Source organism: Cebidichthys violaceus, unplaced genomic scaffold, assembly GCF_023349555.1.
Source record: "Cebidichthys violaceus isolate CVI_PGR_0920_01 unplaced genomic scaffold, fCebVio1.0.p SCAF_25, whole genome shotgun sequence".
Lineage (NCBI taxonomy): Eukaryota > Metazoa > Chordata > Actinopteri > Perciformes > Stichaeidae > Cebidichthys > Cebidichthys violaceus.
The window spans coordinates 21,621-42,354 of NW_027176428.1; the positions used below are offsets into that span (position 1 = coordinate 21,621).

The window sequence follows — 20,734 nt, forward strand, 5'->3', positions numbered from 1 at the left end:
GTTTGGAAAGGGTATGGCAGAGTTTACTAAAAACTACACGTTCCGAGGTGAACAGAAAATGTAAAATCTGCTGCTTTTGAGCAGCTATATTTTTCCAGCAAGAATAAAAGAGAAAAAATAAGGAATGATGAAAAAAAAATTATATAATAACACAGAGATCACAGAAATCTCGTTTATGCTGTTTTAGTGAGGTTCGTGTAAAGAGGAGGAGGTCTTTTTTTTTTTTCAGCACTAACGCCATGTACCAGCCCCCTGTCTCCCCAACCCCCCCTCTTCGCCCCATGCCCCGCCGCCCTCTCCTGCCTTTGTTCTCATCACAACAAGCCCGGAGCAGATGGTGCTCTGCTTTGCTTGGCCGACAATGACAGACAGGCGCTCCCAGCCAATAGCCTGCTGGAGAATCAGCTGACTGGTCTGGACAGCGCCAGGTGTTTTTTTTTTTTTTGTTTAAGCATTTTTCTTCTTCTTCTTCTCCATCCGTAGGAGGAGCAGGCAGGCAGGCAGGCAGGCAGGCGGCACAGCGGAGGAATATCGGGGCGACAAAACCGGTCGGTGGTGAGTTGCAGCAGGTTGGAGATCTCCGCTCAAAGACCGCACCATGCGTCTCTCCGAGGCGCCTTGCGACTGATCGGATACGCGAGCGACAAATACACTAGGAGACAGGGATATGTGTTGTTACTCTGTTTGATAACGCCGTTCACTCGGCACAACAACACTGATCGCATTCATCGCGTGTGTCTGGATAAAGGACCTGCGCGCTTGGGAACGTCGGACCGGAATGCCATCAAGGTGAGAGACCACTCAGAAAACGAAAGGCATGGTTTCCCACTGTCGGTTAGTTTCTTTGCAAGCTGCATTATTTTGGTTGGACCAAAAAAAAATAAAAAAATGTTGTAGTCGGATGCCACATCATGTTAACCCTCAATCATGTTGTTGTTTTTGAGTAAAACATTGCATACTTTGTGAATATGTTTCCATTCATTACACATTTCCCTGCGAGGGCGATGCAATGAGTTAGGATACATTTAGGATGCAGACACACTCAAGGGCATGATCAGGGTTTTGTTCTTTCTCTTTTTTTTCTGGTTTGATCACTTCAGGTTTGAAATTCGCTCTGAGATCCACAGAACAACATTTGACCCGTTTGATCAAAATGCATCAAACCGTTTCAATGCGTCAAAACGGTTTTCCACGGGAAACAAACTTTGATCTCGTTGCGGTATATACTTGCCGCGGCAGCAGCGGGAGCTTGCGTGCGCGACGTCGTGCAAAAAAAAAAAATGTGTGTGATTTGCATATTAATGTTAAAGTGTGTCGGCAGATGTCTCGATTTCCTCCGTCCCCACGAGCAAAAAGTCGCCGAGTTCTTGAGACAGACACAAGGCCCCTCTGTAGGAGCTGCCGCGGTGAGAATGGGGTTGCGTTGGCAGGGGGTCCATTGTGGTTCACCGACGCTGCAGCTGTTGCGCTTTTGTGATGGGGAGAGACTGCTGACTTGCATCACTCAACTTCGGGCAGAGGGGGACACACTGTGGAAAGGTTAGGATGATAAAGGGATTCGTTCTTTAATGTGTGTGCCCACAGGACTCTGTTTATGACCTTTTTTTTTTTTTTCTAACACAAGTGCTGAGAGTCCTCTTTCCTCTGTGGACCTCTAGGGTCAAATAAAATGCCTCACAGCATAATAAACAGGAAAAAAAGAAAACAGCTTTAGTCTCATTGTGTGCGGTTGCTTCTCATATTAAGAATTTCTTGAGTTTTTTAAAAAATTTTTAGCCAAGTCCCCGGATGTGTCTCATTGGATCAAAAGCTGTTTGATTCTCTCGAAGTTGGTCTTGGTTGGTGCTGCACTGCTGTCTTCTCACAGAGCACATCTCTAAGCCAGCAGGAGACTAAATCACTCTTTAAAAGTGAATGAGCAAGAAAGGGCAGATCACCTGATTGATTTTTCTTCTCTCTCTTCAAACAAGAGGGCATCCTGCCTCACATGGACAAAGTAGGCCTACACACACACACACACACACACGCACACACACACACACACACGCACACACACACGGCATACTGCGTACTGAGGCACACACTCAAGATGTCTATTTTTCTTTTGAACTTGATCATGACGATTTAGTGTGACAATAGGGCGTGTGTGTTGCAGGCAGGTGTCTGTGTGTGGGTGTGTGTGTGTGTGAGGGGGTGGGGGGTTGTTAGGAGACAGCAGGGCTCAAGGGAGGGGGGGGGTAAAGGGCTCCACCCCCACCAACACCAACATTTAGGTCCCGAGGGTATAAGGCATGGTGTGGAGGGGGCGGGTGGGTTATTGAGCTCAGGCCTCTCGCACCATTATTCCTAGAAGAAGGGCTGAGGCATTAACCCTTTGTCCTCTGTGGGCTTCCAGACAGACACAGCAACAGCTTATATCTCACCCTGCTGTTATGACATTTTTCACCGGACAGATATTTCAGACACACACCTGTGCCGCACCTTTAGCTTCGGGGAACGGGGGTTTGTGTGTGTGTGTGTGTGTGTGTGTGTGTGTGTGTGTGTGTGTGTGTGTGTGTGTGTGTGGTTGGACAGCAGGAGCCCCCCGTGGGCGGCTATCCGTGGTTCTTAGCACCCAGAAAGGTGACGGGCAAGAAGGAGTGGATCAGGCCCAACCGCCTGCATCACAACCCTGAAGGACATTTACCTCACTTATACACCATTGAATAAATACTGGAAGATCAGCAACTTAGTTTACGTGCAAATGATAGACGATGGAAAAAGAGGCTTTTGGCCATTTATTGTTGCTGGTTGGTGGTAATTTCTGGTGGTTCAATCCACCAACTCCTCCAGCCCACAAGTGTTCTCAACCAAGACACTGGACCCTGAAGTGCTCCCCCAATTTATATTGTTATGATCTAAATGCACAAAGCTTCCTTTGTGAAAATAGCTGCTCTACCCGTTCCTATTTACTCTGGTTCAGTTCAACCCTTATGTTAGGCATTAAAAAAAAAGAAAGAATTTTATGGCCCTCGCCATTCAAAGTTAAGGATCTGAAGGATAAGGATGTTTATTGTCATCGTAAAAAGATACAACGAAATTAAGTTGGCGACTCATCAGACAGTACAGCAGCAACAAGGTAAAAAGACATTACTGATTTAAAACCAGATGTTGCCTAATCATGAAATTTATGACGAATAGCTTAAATTTTGTTGTTGTGTTATTTTGCGCTTTAAAAGGCCTCTATCTTTAATGATCTTTTAATGAGTGATAGCAGTGTTTCAAATCCGTTCACTCTGCGGTTTGATGTTCTCACCATAAAACCTCACTAGCGGTCGTTCCGCCAAGGCGTCGTTGTATAATCCCGTCGATACTTATGCTTCCTGGTTCAACATGAACTAGTTTGACAGGTGCGGCAAACAAGCAGCTGTAAAATCAATACCACGAGTGTCTCCCATGACCAAGTGGCCCGGTTCCTCCAACCAGGGGAGACCTAACGTGAATCATCCAATGTGAACGCAGCCAGCATGCACACCTGACACTTACTCACACAAAGGAAAGGGAGAGCGTTAGAGGCAGGTGTGAGGAAAAAGCATCACCACAACCCATGTGGGGCATATTGAAGTCCTGATTCCCTCAACGCCCGTAGGAAGAAAAAAAAAATATGGCTGACATGACTAGAGTCTCCATGCGAGGTGTAACTGTTTATGTGTCTGATTGGATACATGGTGTCCCAAGAGGCTGTAAAATGAGTGTTTCTCTATGTATTCTGGTGTTCAGATGGAGACGGATAAAGAAATCAGAGAGACAGTTGAGTTTTCACTTCATAGGCGTGTTTTCTCTTCATTTAAGCCTTCTCGTCACAGCACCAGTGTGTTGAGCTGTTGTCACTCAGGTTCTGTCATTTAATTCAGGAGTGTTTTTATCACCTCTATTTTGTTCAATTTGTGACAAGATGTGTAGGCTCCCCGGGGTTGTTTATCTCACTTGCTCCACCTGTAATTTGTTTACCCTCATTTCTGTTTTTATCTCTTTTTTTCTTTTTTCTTCTACTTTTTAAAATGTGTGCACAGACAGAGTAGACTAAAGCTCGAAGGCAAACCAGGGCCAGCGGTGTTATACGCGCGTCTCCTGAGGGAGCCCTAATGCAAGACTCTTGTTATCCAGTCGAAATCACATTTTTTCATTTTCTCATGTCACTCTCAGTTCTTATCGCATACAAGGAAAGATTTCCTTGACGATGACCCTGAGTGTCCCCAGACTGACATGGAGAGGAATTAAAAAAATAAAAAGTGTCTTGGACTTGGACTTTAGATGGAGACTTAAAGGTACATCTACCCCTCACATATCAACCGGGGTTATTTAAACTTTGATACGTAGAAGAAAATGAAGACTGTACTCTCATTAGTACTCATCACAGTTGTTGTTGTTTTTCTATAATTCAGAAGAAAACTATGTTCAATCCCTCTCCTTCTGGTAAAGATGGTAACCATCATCATACACTGGCACGACGACAGGTTATTGCTTTATAGGCAAAATGAGGCTGTTCTACTGGCAAGTAATAAGAAAATGGTTGATACTGTGTCACCAATCTTTTAGGCCATGTCTTGATGAAGTGACGCCTTTGAACTTTCGTCAGGACGCCAATTAACAAGCTGGATCACCATAAGTGACAGTTTCTCAAGTGGACGCGACAGGAATCAGGCATGCGATGAAAGTGGGCAGTTACATGGCTGCCAGGTTTGTTCAGGGCTGAAGTGGCAGCCTACAGTTCGTGTGTATGTGTGATCACAGTAACTTTATCCATTCATTCCGTGAAAAGTTTCCCAGCTTTGGAGGAAGCCCATTGACTGAATTAAGATCCACTGCAGAGCAATTCTGGCCAAATACAACACCAAAAACCTGAGGCCTGAAACAAAGCTGTTTAGTGATGTAGCTTTGGGAGGAAAGGATTTTAAAAAATCTACTATCTTGAATCCAAATTTGTGCAATTTTATTTCAGGAATAACACGGTCTACTGACAGCATTGTATATGTAGCACCTGCAGCCATTAAACACCATGACATTATACAATAGCTATGGACGATAGGTGGTGATTCTTCAGTAGGAATTAATTCACAATTAACAGTGACGGCTCTAGATTATCAAGAGTAATCTTGGCTTGTGTCAGAATAGTATCCATCAACGGCGCACTCAAAAATCATCTGTAGATTGCCGTCTGCCGTGTTTTTGTGTCACCACCGACATCATCCAGTGTGATATTTCACAAAGGATACATCCATTAACCAATGGCTTTTCAAAGGAAACATAATGGAGCTGTTGGTGTTTATTTCAAGTATCCCATTCACAGGTTCAAAGGTGGCCGAGGTGACAACCTCTGGGTTTGTTTCCTGTTTCCTGCCTTTGGTGTTGTGTTGAGTGTTCTTCCACCTGCTGTGCGCTTTAAGCTCTCCTGTTGCTCTGGGACTCCGATCACAATGGACCTGTGAAGCCTGCGTGTCAGGATGTCCCGGGACAGCTTTTAGTAGTTGTTAAAAAAATCAACCAGTATCAACAGGATGTTGACAGAGGTTTTTTTTTCAGTCTTTTAAGTGCTCATAGTTACATCAGAACAGCATTCTCTTTATTTATTAATTTCTTTCAGCTAACCTATTTTTCACTTTGAAAAGTGTGTCATAGTTTGTGTGTTCAGTATTAAATGGGATCAGAAACATCTTAATCTTACACTGCACTAAGGGGAGCACAGACAAAGCTGTTAGCATTTACCAAATGGGGAGAATCTAAGATTAACCCCATTTGTGGTTAAAAAAAAAAGTGGGCTGCAGGAATGAGTCCCAAAACACGGAAATGAGTTGGCACTTTGACACTTCCCTATCCCTCGTCTCAAAGTCAATGGGTTTTTGGTTATATGCCTGAAATAAGGTCTGTGGTTAACACAAGCTTAAGAGATTTTAATATTTTGATTTATGATATAAGTAAATAAATACCCCTGTGGGGAATTTTGAAGCTTTTATGTGTCCTAGAAAAGGCAGTTGCTAACAAGTAGCTAAATGAGACTACGAAACATCATCACTTAGTGGTGACGTGAACATTGGGACTGCAGATGAAAAATAGCCTCTCGGCTAACTCTGGCGCATTTAATGTTTTATTAATGTGCACTATCCCTAACCAAATAAACCAATAAACCAATGAATAAAGTCATGTGACCGTGGTGTAGTTGGTTTATAGCCTAGCGTTAGCTTTCTACTTCTGCAGATTAGATTCACACTTCAAATCCCAAAAAATCCTAAAAGTTGTGTTCATTTATGAAGATTATCATAAGATTAAGTATCATAAACTTGTGTTTGCCACAGAGGTTGTTTTCTGCAATAATCCAAAACCCAATGGAAAAGTCACATTTTTGTTAAGAGAACCAGTGTGACGCTAACTTCAGGGTTGCCCAATAAAAATATGTCGTCCCTACAGCAATCCACTGATGAGGAAGTTGTCTGGTTTACAATCTTAATGCATTGTATATTTTTAAAGCCAATTGAACCAACAATGTAAGAAAAAGTCCAAAGGTGCTCAATAACATTTATTCACAGTTTATATCTTTTCAATTAAAACAATCATTTTGTTGTATTGATTCATTTCTGTTAATTATTTACTTTCTGATTCTGCCTTTTTTGTTTGACTTCAGTCAGTTAAAAAAAAGTAAATTATCATCAATAAAAATGCAGTCACTTTATCAGTCTAACCCAAAAGAAAGCCAACAAAACAACATTCTTTTAAATGTAGGTTATGCATTGTGCTTTAGAAAAGATTTTCACATTTTTCTGTTTTTTGTTCTATTTACTTTCAATTTTTATTTGTATTCTTATTTTGAGAAAAACTATGCCAGAAACTTTCTATGTGGTTTATTTTAATGGGATGACTGTGGTGCACTGAGAGAACAGACTACAAGAATGTTGAACCGTTTTTGTCAATACTATATCTTATATTATATTCTTTTCTTAGAATATTTAGCCATTGATAAAATTGCAAACGAACACGTAAGGAACTCTTTTCATAGTGAGATTACCAGTGAATTAACACTCCATCTTTATGCTGGATGTGTCTCAGATTGCACTGATATGTTGCTTTTAATTAAAGTGCTAAGTGACCTGTTTCTCTCCTGGGTTTGAATCCAGTACACCGCCTCAAGCTAATCTCCACTTCAGTATCTCCATCCACTAATCCTGACTGGCACAGCGATCGTCACAATATACAGTGCTTTAGCTTAAAGACAAGATACTGTGCTATCCCTGTTACACCCATGCTCCGCCCTTTCCCATAGGGAATCCCCAGTATAGGAGGAGCAGAAACATCTCCCTGTCTCCCTGGTGCTGTTGCCAGGCAGTTTGCATTCAGATGAATTAGTCAGCTCTCTTGTTTGAAAGCCTCTTAAGTGCTATCTTCTTAAGCTGGTGTTGACCATAAAGCTGTGTGGTGGAGAAGGCCGTGGTACTGGGGTGCTGCCGTATGGCTCGGCACAGGGTGGGTTGCCTCCTTTTGGTAAATATACTTAAATAAACCTAATCGAGTATTGCTGGAGGATACTGTGAGTGCACAGGCTTGTTAAACACGTGCTGGCAACCTAATCCTGTTAATAAACAATGGTGAGGGATAGAACTGTTGCATGGAAACAGTATGTCTATATACAGCAATTGCATGTGAACAGAATTATTGAGTGACTGAGACACATATCTCATGTAAATGAGATAAAAGGCATATGAAAGGCATGGTTTACTCCAAATCCTCCTAACAAGACGGAGAGTGAGACACTGTAAGGGTGTTTATGCACAGTGGTACATTAGCTAAACGCTAATGTAAGCAATGCGAAAATGCTTATAATGACAATGCCAACATGCTGATGTTTAGCGGGTATAATTTGTACCATGTTCGCTATCTTAGTTTAGGATGTAAGCATGCCAACATTAGCATATTAGCACTAAACACAAAGTACAGCTGAGGCTGATGGCAATGTTAATAGTTTTGCAGATATTGAAACAGGACAAGGAAAGATTTTGACCTGATGATGAAAAAGTTAGAAGATTGGCAAATATATTACAATTCATCCTGAGGGGAATATGAATGTCAGTAGCAAAATTAATAGCAATCCATCAAGTGGTTGTTGAGAGATTTCACGTAAAAAAAACACAAATGTCGAGTTAGAGGAAAAGTCAGGAGGCTTCATCATCTGGGGACCATGAATGTCAGTGAAATATTGATGTAAAGAGTAAAAGCTGCACACTGACTCCAAACCACACAGTGATTTAAATGTCTCCATCCCAGACAGATCTTTATCCAATCAAAATGTTTAAAAATGGTCACAGGCATTGTGATGTGTGGTTGACTGTCCAACCCAATGAACACCTCAACATAATTAGAAATTCAAGTACACAAAGAGAACCCTCTCAACAACACATCAATCCCAAAGCTTGGCAGTGCAGAGACAATAATACACCTACAAGTATACCTGTTGATTGTGGTGGACTGACAGACCTTCACTGCCATCCCTAGTGTAAAAAAATGTATGACTGTAATGTCCATCCATTTATAGACAGTTAGAGTTTTAGAATCACAAGCTGTGTTTATGTTATGTTTTCCAGAACGAATCTTCAGTTACTGGAGAAAGTGTGCTAAACAGATGCCCATTGTACCTCTCAGGAGCTTGCATTTGATGAACAAAGCTACTGAGCTCGACCAGAGATTCTAGTTCTCCAACAGCCCACTGCTGAAATCCCGTTTTGTAGTCACAAGTATTAGTGTTAAAGAATGCTGCTCAAAGTTTTGACAATATTCCTTCTGTACCCAATCATCCCAGAAAAAATCTCAGGCCTGCTGAAAACTTCTTTTTCATGTTTGCCCTAAATTCAGAATGCTGAAGACGTTGCATTAAAAATGAAGATGTGCATCTTTTTTTTTTTGCTTTCTCTGAGCCATGGCACATACAAATATCTCATAGTGTTTAATGATGTTCGGAGAAGCTAATGATCAAGTCCGTATGGGCCTGTTGGATAGATGAAAGCCCTCAGTGGAATCTGATTTGTTTCCAAGTCGTTCAGAGCAGTGTTTTGTGCAGGCATTGTAATGAGCTGAACTTGCATTTTCTCAAAATTGTTGATGCTGCACATAACTCAGTCTCACAAGGATAGCGGAGATGCAATTGTTGTTCTTAGTCAGTCTGTTGTCTTATGTAATTGCTTCATTTACAAGAAACATGAAAGATTGTTATAATCCAGTAATTGTTACATACAGAAATACTAAGTCTACACTCATGCTAGCTGCTCTGTAAGGCTGTATTCAGACAAAGTAGTGCTTTGAGCTCAATGGTAACATCAACATGCAAACATGTTCAAAATAACAGTGGTAGCATGCTGATGTTATTAAGGTTGTTCATAAACCAAAGTATTAGACAAATTAACATTTTGACATGATGGTGGGGCTAAATTTCATGGCAATACATTCAAATGTTGCTGAGATATTCAAAGTGGTGGACCAACAGACCAACATTGCTATTCCTTGAGCCGTGCTGCTAGCATTGCTAGCAATGTACACTCTTCATTATAAAAATAGGTTAGACACTGTTTTCTGTATAATGACATATATGCTTTGTGTTTCTTTTCCAGATTACTCTGGGGCTCCAAGATCTTGAGGTAAATTTCTACCCTCCTTCAACCCCCTACTGGACTTCACTGGACTGAAAGACCTAATCAGCGGAAAGTCTGGTTGATGACTGTAACGCACTCTCTCCCAAATTCATCTGCCCCTCCTCCTGTCGTACCCCAGCATGGCTAGACGGAGGTTAGACTGCTTACTTCTAGGCCAGGTGTTTGCTGGCCTGATGCTGGTATCGATAGGACTATCCTACGTCCAGAACAATGAGTGCCCCCAGCTGTGTGTATGCGAGATCCGGCCCTGGTTTACCCCCCAGTCCACCTACAGAGAGGCCATCACTGTGGACTGCAATGACCTTCGCTTAACACGTATTCCGGGAAACCTCTCCAGTGACACTCAGGTTCTCCTCCTACAAAGCAACTACATTGCCAGGACCAATGACGAGCTGGAGCAGCTCTTCAACCTCACTGAGCTGGACTTGTCCCAGAACAACTTCAGTAGCATTCGAGATGTTGGCCTTTTCAATATGTCCCAGCTCACCACGCTTCATCTGGAGGAGAACCAGATCACGGAAATGCCAGATTACTGTTTGCAGGACCTCAGCAACCTGCAGGAGCTCTACATCAACCACAATCAGATCAACACAATCTCTGCCAATGCCTTCACTGGGCTCCACAACCTGCTCAGGCTTCACCTCAACTCCAACAAAATTAAGACCATTAGCAGCCAGTGGTTTGAACCCACGCCCAACCTAGAGATCCTCATGATTGGGGAGAACCCTGTTGTTGGAATTATGGACTTTAATTTCAAGCCACTGGGCAATCTTAGAAGTCTGGTTTTGGCTGGGATGGATTTGACAGACGTCCCTGGGAATGCCTTCGTGGGACTTGACAATCTTGAAAGTCTCTCTTTCTATGACAATAAGCTGGTCCAAGTTCCCCAGAGAGCCCTCCAGAAACTACCTAACCTCAAGTTCTTGGATTTGAACAAAAACCCAGTGCACAAGATTCAGGAAGGAGATTTCAAGAACATGCTGAGACTGAAGGAGCTGGGTATAAACAACATGGGAGAGCTGGTTTCTATTGACCGGTACGGTCTGGACAATCTTCCTGAGCTCACAAAACTGGAGGCTACAAACAATCCCAAGTTCTCTTACATCAATCGCCAGGCCTTCCGTGATGTCCCAGCCTTGGAGAGTCTAATGCTGAACAACAACGCTCTGAATGCCCTCTATCAATCCACTGTGGATTCTCTCCCCAACTTGCGTGAGATCAGCATCCACAGCAATCCTCTGCGCTGTGACTGCGTCATTCAGTGGATGAGCTCCAACAAAACCACCGTCCGTTTCATGGAGCCTCTGTCCATGTTTTGTGCCATGCCAACAGAAGTAAGGGGTTTGCATGTGCGCGAGGTGCTGCAGAATAATTTAGCAAACCAGTGCCTGCCCTTGATTTCCCATGATACTTTCCCAAGCCACCTCAACCTTGACATCGGCATGACCCTGGACTTGGACTGCAGAGCCATGTCCCAGCCTGAGCCTGAAATCTACTGGGTGACACCAATGGGGAACAAGGTAATGATGGACACCCTATCTGACAAGTACAGCCTCAGCAATGAAGGGACATTGAGAATTTCTCATATTCAAGTAGAAGACTCTGGCAGATACACTTGTGTGGCTCAAAATTCAGAGGGAGCTGACACAAGAGTGACAGCTATACGGGTGAACGGCACTCTGTTGGACAGCGCTCAGCTAATGAAGATCTACGTCAAACAAACAGAATCTCACTCTATCCTTGTCTCCTGGAAAATAAATTCCAACGTAATGACCTCCAACCTCAAGTGGTCATCTGCCACCATGAAAATAGACAACCCACATATTACTTACACTGCCAGGGTACCCGTTGATGTCCACGAGTACAACCTTACGCATTTACAACCAGCAACTGAGTACGAGGTGTGCCTCACCGTCTCCAACATCCACCAACAAACACAGAAGTCGTGCGTGAATGTGACGACGAAGCAGGCAACCTTCGCCGTGGAAATATCTGACCAAGGGACCAACACCGCTCTTGCGGCAGTCATGGGAACAATGTTTGCAATCATCAGTCTGGCCTCTCTGGGAGTGTACATTGCCAAGAGGTGGAAGAGGAAAAACTATCACCATTCTCTGAAAAAGTACATGCAGAAAACCTCATCAATACCGCTAAACGAGTTGTACCCTCCTCTTATCAACTTGTGGGAGGCAGACAGTGAGAAAGAGAAAGAGGGCTCATCCGAGACCAAACCCAGTCAGGTGGATACCACGCGCAGCTATTACATGTGGTGAGAGCTACTACCCAGTGGGAGATACAGAGACATGTTTCTTTCAGGAGCACAAATATACATACTTGCTTCTTTGTGTAATTGAACTAAGTCGTTTTTTTTCTTTCATGTTTCCAATTTGTTTTCATTCGTTTCTCTGAGACTTGCTCTTTAAAGCGAACGACGAAACCAAGATTTTCACATCTTTAGTTTAGCATATTGCCTTTTTACCTCTCGCCCATTTTGACACACAATATGGCAGCTTTGTTTAGCTCCCTGGACTTAGTAGTCACTGTGCTTTATTTTTAGTACTTGTTTAATGAACACAGCATGAGCATTGTCACGGATTCAGTATACGCAAGCAACGGAAAAGCTGAAATCCAACCTGTTTTTGACATGTTTCTATGGCAGAACTGTTAGAAACTGCCTTTTTTTTCTCTTGTAAAACAGTTTCACTGTTGACTGTTGTGCACTGAAATATATATATACTAATTTGTCTATCAACTGAAATATAAGCTGACAAAGTACGTTTAGACTTGATATACTGTCTATTGAATAATGTTAGCAATTCCTCTGTAATGTTGTATCAGCTATGACTTAATTTACTTTTTGTATATTAAATGATTATAATAACATAATAAGTATGTTTGATTTAGACTTTAAGTTTGCAGATCAGCTACTGTAAACCAGCAATAGAAATATGAATGTTATGAACTAGGTGAATAGATGTAAAGCTTTTTCAATTTCTTAAACATTTCTTTTCTTATTTTGCTAGAATATGTCTACAATCACTGGTTTTGTTGTGGTTTACACACACAAACATGTTGTTTATTGGGGAGCAAGTTAAATAAAATCTTCTTTCCTCATATTTTCTAAACAATGATTTCAACACCAAGTGTCATTTTTACATAAAGAAAGTGTGTACTGTATATTTAATAAATATGCTTTGGAGAAGCAGACATTTAGAGGTTGAAAGTAAATATTTAAAAGCTTTGAATTGTTGCAGGGGAAAACCATCATCTCATATTAATGTTAGGATTTTATTCATTTCAGTGTGTTGAGCGTAGCTGAAAGGTGTTTGGTTACAACCTTACTGTAGGAAAAGAGAGAACGGAAGATGCAGACTGCAGTGTGTTTGCCTATGCAAAAGCAATTATCAAAGAATAATTTAAATTCTAGTCCCGGTACAATATAATCACTGCACAATATGCCTCGGAGTACATACAGTAACTTCAAAAACAAAGAAATTTGTCACTCAAAACCAAGACAGTGGATGTTTTGCCAGCATGTTTTGTTCACTGTCTGTTTAATTATTGCAGACATACCTCTATCTCCAAAGCTTTAGAGAGGAAGCAACACAGGGAGTATAATTCAGCTGAGACATGATTCAAGGAAATGGTGATTACAAATAATAGACAGTTACAGCAAGTACAGACTGCAGCAACAATGCTGTAATCCAAATGTTTTAAATTCTCATAATTTTGTATTGTTTGTGGAATGGAATGCACAGTACTCTTCCCTTCAAATGACATGAAACCACCGCCAGCTTTCTCTGCAAGATCGACAGTAATATGTACTATAATACAATGCAAATCCTAATAGAAAAGTGGATCTCCAGCGGTGGCCCAGATGTTGACTGACAGATCTGGGCTTTGTGGCGCAATCAAACGGTGTCCGTTAAGTCTCGCCTGACAACAAGGTTATTATCGTGCACGATGTCTCCTGTGAAATAACTGTAGTATAAGCAGTTAATGATTAGCGACATAATGTACAAATAATATAACGCACTTTTAATGACATCTTTATTCACATACACATTTATAAACCCAACCTCATAGCTATAAACATTTAAAAAGTCTACTTAAAGCTAGTCTGTAACATCAGTGTGTTATAAACAATGTATTCATTGTTCATAAATGCTATTAAATTATATACTAATTAGGTGGTTCTAACAAATATGTTACGGATACACATTATACATACCAGATGAAGTCACTTGACTCTTAATGTCACACTATTCTCAGTTACTTACAAGGCTTTGTGTGCATTGTGCATCAAGTCTCATTCTGCTGCTTCTCATCGTGTATAGAGATGTCAGGAGATGCTACAACAAAAATGTCAGTGAATGTCATGCACCCTTTAGGGAGACCTGTGTCCTGTGCTGAGAATGATGGACAGCTGTGTGGGCCAAGGCAGCGGCTGGCTGGCATTTGTTAAACCTGCGCATTGAAACTGCTCTACTTTGAAAAAATCCGCCGCTGTCCTTTCATCTGCACAGAACGGACGAGCCTTTACGCGGTCTCAGTGGGTAGCCTAGTAACAGACCGGAAATCAGCTCATTGGGACAGCTATCAATGAGAGCTTTTCAAAGCGTGTGCTGGAGCCTGCACCGTGTCCCATCCCAGTGGCCTGTTTCCATGACAACCCCTCCCTCCATCCTCCTGCAGGTGCTCGCAGCCAAGAGAGAAGTCCCCAGAGCCTGAAATAACACTGACAAGGTCAACACCCCGCAGGTGGGAAACCACTTAAACATCATGTACGCTTTCAAAGGTGTGGAGCGAGAAAAGCCGCGTCTTTGCACTGAAGGTGAAGTAATATGGCTTCATGTCTCTCTTTTTTCCCCCCCGCCATGCTTCAGGTGAACTATGTAAAAGTGCAGCTGAAGACAGGATGGACACTGTACGAGAAGTAAGACGTCGTCGTGCAAATATTTGCATAACAGCGTCCAGAGTGACGCTTTCTCTCAATGTTCAGCTGGTTTCCAACATACCTGCTGCAGTCGGTGGGAAAAAAAATGAATCGCAATGTAATTTCTGTCCAGTGAGAAGGCTGGAGGCAAATCGGAGCCAGAACCTGAAGCTCTCCAGCCACTTAAAGCCTAAAAGATTGAGCGCCTGCTAAGAGCAGAGGATAAACCAGAGAGAGGGTGAAGGAGTAGTTGAACTTTGAGCACGGGAGAATGCATTCGAATGAAATCCATCACTGTTAACCTGCATACACTGCTAGCAGCGCAGCTCTTCTGCTCCTGACATACAGTGAAGTTTATAATATGATCGTTATTGACCATTTGCTGAGCTCCCCCCCCTTCGTTACTGTTGCTATGCCTGCTAAGCCTTCCTTTGTCAAACAACAATCAACAAACCATGTAGTTTACAGATATAATTGCCACTCAGTTTTCAACGAGGTCCTTGACTTCAGAAAGAGACAAAAGCAGTTTCTTATTTCTAGCCTGTTGATTTTCCTGGCTGCAAATTTTATTTGCAGCCAGGAAGAAGAAGCCAGACTTAGTTAGCTTCAGGAAAAGAGCGTGGTTGACTTTAATTTGACTGACTAACGACTCAGGCGACTACCGAGTGACTAACAACGCATGTGAATAGCGAGTGTTTTAATCAGTCCTTATATTTAAATAAAAAAGCTTGACAGGCCCGCTGTGCCTAGTTAGTTAGAGTCAGTTAGAAAGTCATCATCCTGCTAGAGTGAATATTGACGGTCAGTGAAACACAACACAATGTCGTTTTAAACACTGTTGTTTATGACCAATTAGTGTGTTTCTTGAGCGAGACTTTCAAGACAGACATTTTCCCTATAGTGGTAAATATAACTGTTGCAGCCAGCAGGGGAAACCATGTGGTGCCTGCTGGGACTGTAATTCAAAAAAAGAATATACTGACATTCTAAAAAATATCTGATTAATACAAACACTCTTGTTATTAGATTCACAGACGTAGACACCTTCATATGATACAGTCAGCAGATGAGTGAATCCCACACACTGGAATAAACTTTTACAATCTGATATCTAAAATTGATTAAGTAATACCAGCCACTGTAAGTGAAACCCACTCTGCCTGACTCCTACTCAAAGGAGATGGAATATGAAACATCCTCTTATGAATGACATGAATCGCCACTTCCACCAAGGTCACTTTTGGCAGTGGAGCTGGTGTGACGTATATCTCTCCCTAATTGACAGGTGCTTCTCGGCTGTTTGTGGCGGGGTGGAAGGTGAAGTGATGATGATGATGATGTGGTGATGACACCACTCTTTCTTCTCTTGGTATTGGGGAGACTTCTAATATAGATTGATGATGCAGTTCTCACAAAAGGAAAAAAAATATCTGAACCAATTTTTCCTGCTGAGGTTCACGGTGACAAGGAATTACACTGTGCAGAAAGCATTGTTGTGTATGTATTTCTTCAGCGCAGTGCGCCCTTGCATGAAACGCTCCACTGTAACCTTTGAAGTTGAAATCGTAATCTTACTTTAAAAAAAAAAAAAAAACCACAAGAGCCTCCTCCAAAGCTGAGTGCTGTTATGGGCAGCTAAGTACGTGAGTCGGCAAAGTGAGAAAAGCAGAAAGCATTTCCCTGCCTTTGGTAATCCACACAGCACTCAGCTCTTGATGGTTCAGAGTGCCTTGGCTCATCGCGACCTGTATTTGAATGAGGTTTACTCTGAAAGAAGAGGTGATCACCAACACGGTTCAACAGCAGGTCACCTCACGTAGATTGTTTTTCCAAGACAATGAGGAAATATGCATAACCAAAGTTCTCATGGCCCTGCCTCGGTTATTTTCATTGTTGTGGGGAGAGTGTGGGTGTGACTTCACACCTCTCCCTGAGAGCTACCCGCTGTCCTGCAGAGACAGCACCTGTGAGTCCGTTCTGTTATTATTAACTAACTCCCACACAGAGATAAATTTAACTACTCGCAAAAAAGGGCTCGTTACCCAGCGAGGATTTGATGGTTGACGCTGTGCAGAAGGTGGTGAAGCTGAGGCTGGACCGTGACCTTTTAATGGTGAACCCACAGGCATGAAATCAAGTGTTTGACGCTGTATATCCTATAATCTCCACACTCACGGACTTTGCAAGGTACGCAACTCAAAGTCTGTGAGGGTTTAGGGCTTTCTCAAAGACATATTGAGCCCTTTAATTAAACTCTTTCCATGAGTTTGCATTTCTGCAGACTTTGCCTGAGGGAATTACCCATAGTTCATAGCGCTGTGACGTTAAACACGGGTTTACCAGGGGAAGCCCGGGTGCATGAACAAAAAGATAAGAAAGAAAGAATAAAGCACAATTCACAATAAAACATTGACATTAAGGATTTAAGATGGAACATGAAAACACGCAGAGACTACATTACACACCTGGTTTATTCATCAACCATTTCTTTTCATTTTGTTACTGAAGCTGTTCTGACAGAAACTACTAAACAGTTTATTTACCAGATAACGACGGCCGGCTGCTGGCCTGGTGCGTCAGACTTTAGTAGATGAATTATGTATGCATGGGTTTTCAGACCATTGTGTCAACACCTGCTGGACGTCAATATGTTTGATGTTTCTGGGAGATGTACTTTCCTGGCTCTAGGTTTGAAGGCATGGAAATCATTTCCTGGCTAGGTAAACACCAATCTATAAAAAGATACGCGCATGGCGCGCCTACATTCGTTTTTTTCTATCAGAATACAATCAGCACATTCCAGGAATGGTGACCAAACAGTGGAAACGATTATGAAAATGGTGGTGGTGGTGGTGGTGGTGGTGGGGGGGGGGGGGGGGGGGGGGGGGGGGGGGGGCTGGGAAATGCAGTCTCTCTGGGGGCAATGAGGCAATGAGTTCCACCGCTGTCAACAAAACATGAATTATCTCATTGGAGAGCGGTGGGACGTCTCTCCACAGTCTGGAGAATCTGATCCAGATTTGGAGCTGGTTGGACGTTGTTGCTTATTTTAGCCTTTGCTAACACAAAAATTTGGGTAATGGAGAAGATGTTATAGCTTTACTTGTTGTTGTGTGTCTCTTTTACTCGCAGGACTTCATTGTGATTAGATAATCGCTTCTATACTATCTGAATAATGGAGGCCTACTTCGGGAAGTATCACAACAGACGTGTGAAGACGTAACGCATTTTGATAATCCCAATCATCTGTTAAGTGCGTGATGAATTGTTGGACTGATTGTTCTGGTGTATTCTCCCAGGGCCCAATTAAACAGCTTGGCTTTTTGCCTGCAGCGTACTGTAAATGTGAATGTGTGTTAAGTCTCACTTTCCATCTCCTACTGTCACGGCTGTCTTTATTCAAACAAGCGTACGGGAAGTCACAATCCATGGAAAAGATATACAAGAATATACAAGTCTGCAGAATAAACAAAAGACTATTTTTAATAAGCACGCTCATTGTGGTTTCAATGGGAGAACAATTTTACACTCCATTTTGTCTGTCATGAAGGTTGAAACAATAATGGGATGATTCAATCAGAAGTGGCCTCGCTCCATTCCTCTATTGATTGCCTCGTCATCAAAGCGGTACGAAATGTTGTCCTATATGTGCTAATGTGTGTGTGTTTGTGTGTGTGTGTGTGTGTGTGTGTGTGTGTGTGTGTGTGTGTGCTGACAGTAAGTGGCCACTCACATGCATGTGCTGTGTTTGCATTTGTGCGTCACTGTTGCAACCAAAGAAAGATGGCAGATTTAAGCCTCGCATAGCAATATTTTCAACACATTTTGGCGTGACCTTATGCTGCCTCTGACTTTTCCTCCAGCACAACGGTGACATTAGAGAGCAGGTCAGAAAAGGTCGACCATCTGTTGACTTAGTAAATCCAAACGGGCCTTGCCTCTCATTTACATTAAAACATGAGTATACTCTATTAGGAAGACAGTGTGCAGCTTTTCTGATACGGCAAAGTATCTCGGAGGTTTCAAGTTCTGAGACAAAAGGCTTTGATTTTTACTCATCAGGCATTTCTGAGCTTATTGTCATGAATGGATTGGTCAGGATTGAGGCTTCAACTATTTTTATCAGCCATGCTAGCAGCTAGGTGCTCGGGATGGCGCCGCCCATCTGTCAGTTGGCCGGCCCATCACTTTGTTCTGAAGTATCTCAACAACTATTGGATGGATTGAATATACATTAAGTACAGACACACATGGTGCCCAGGCGATGGTTCCTCATGACTTTGGTGAGCCAAAGATGGAATAATAGATGGAATGCTTTTAGGCACTTGAACAAACCCAGACTCCAGTCAGAATCCTAAAGACTTGGTGATCCCCAGACTTTTTCTGTAGCGCCACCTCTGATCCTCTGATCCTCTATCATCAGGTCAACACTTTGACTTTTCCGATACATTGGTTACAATATGTAAAAATGTTAAACATTATATCTCCTAATTATGCATTTCGTTCACCATAACTCAGACCCAGCATGGCATTAGACTCTTGTCTTGTAGAGGAACATGCAACCATTCAGTTTAAGTTCAAAGACAAATATTTTTTTAAGTAGATTTACAAACGTATAAAGAACGGTGAAATGTCTTTATTATAACACATTTCTTTCTGACTATATGCCCCAGCCGATAGCAAATATTTGCACAAATGAGCACATTAACTAGGTTACATTTTATGCGGGGAACAAAAAAACAAGTTGCCTTCCGTTGTTCAAAGGCTTTTTCCATTTTCCACGATGATGGCACGTCATTAAAAGATGCTCATTGCTCCGTGTTGCAATCATTCTATACTGTTTGGCACAAACAGACTTCTTATAGACGGCCCATTTCATGCATGCTGAAGGCAAGAACGTGACAGCTCGTAAAAACATGCTGCCAGTTCAGTTGCATGATCATTACTGACGAGGGGCTGGAAATGAGCAGTGAACAGTGAGTACACACGCAGCGTTTCCTGTTACCCCTGCTGACAGATACAGATGATGTGAAAACCTGTGCCTTTGTACCTCAGGTGATCCATGGGGTACCGTGGTCTGTTCATAGCCCATGTTGTACTGCTGCTCCACCTGAACCGAGCAGCAAGATTTAAATGAAAATGACGTTAAACGCTGATGTAACACAGGTTCCAGCTGAGTGTGACAAGGCACAGCGAACATGTCTTTTAAACAGATTGTCTGAGGGGAGAGAGTCTTTTGTCTCTCCACAGCGCGACAGGTCCCGCTGAGAACGTGTGATTATTACACCTCATTTGAAACACAGACGCTGACCCATAGCAGGCTAGGTAAGAACAGACAATTGGTATTGATTGGATCGGGAGAGCAGAACCTCTTGAGAGATTCGACATCTTTACAGGGAACACACCTGGCTGACTTGGTTTTGTGAAAGCTGCGCATCGATCGCTGGAGATTATGCACCGCTGTTATTCCCATTTACTCTGTAAAAACGTTGCAAGACTTGTATTTCTGCATGTTGTACTTGTGAGAGCAAAAAGGAAACCGGAGCATGAAATGTGATACGGTATAAAAAACATGTGAAGACCTGAACTTGACCTGGACATTTGTAATCTTGTTTGAACCAGAAGATTCCCCTGCTCCTCCAGCACAGAAGTGTCCTTGGGCAAGAAACTCAACCCCAAATTTCTCCCGAAGGCTATGCCATCGGTGTGTGTGTGTGTGTGTGTGTGTGTGTGTGTGTGTGAGAGTGTGTGTGTTTGAGTGTGTATGAGCATTTTAAGCTTTTGAAATAATATCCACAAATAATCCCAAATGACACAAAGGCAGTGTGATAAATTTCCAGATCTCATTCGATATTTCTTTTTGTTCTTGAACAAGTGGTGAACCAGGATCCTGTGGTGTTATCATACATGATTTTGACACATTCCATTCCACTTTTGTTAGCACATTCAAATAGTTCCCTTTTCATTTTAAAGAGGAACTACACACTAAATGATCTGTTTTTCCCCCACTGTACTCATATTCACATAGATTATTGTTGGCTTTACAGGTGTTGTAAAATAGATAGAAGCTCATTTTGAGCAGAAAAGTGGTTTGTTACACACAATGTGTTTTGTAGGAAAGATCATC

At 42.3% G+C, this 20,734-nt stretch overlaps 1 protein-coding gene across 1 annotated transcript; it reads left to right on the forward strand.

Annotated features, from left to right (window-relative positions):
• Positions 1-359: 359 nt before the first annotated feature.
• On the forward strand, positions 360-12,787 carry lrrn1 (leucine rich repeat neuronal 1). The gene is made up of 2 exons (XM_068720495.1): positions 360-789; positions 9,630-12,787. Exon 2 carries the CDS (start codon positions 9,791-9,793, stop codon positions 11,942-11,944), a length of 2,154 nt encoding a protein of 717 aa, XP_068576596.1. The 5' UTR covers positions 360-789; positions 9,630-9,790; the 3' UTR covers positions 11,945-12,787.
• Positions 12,788-20,734: the final 7,947 nt, after the last annotated feature.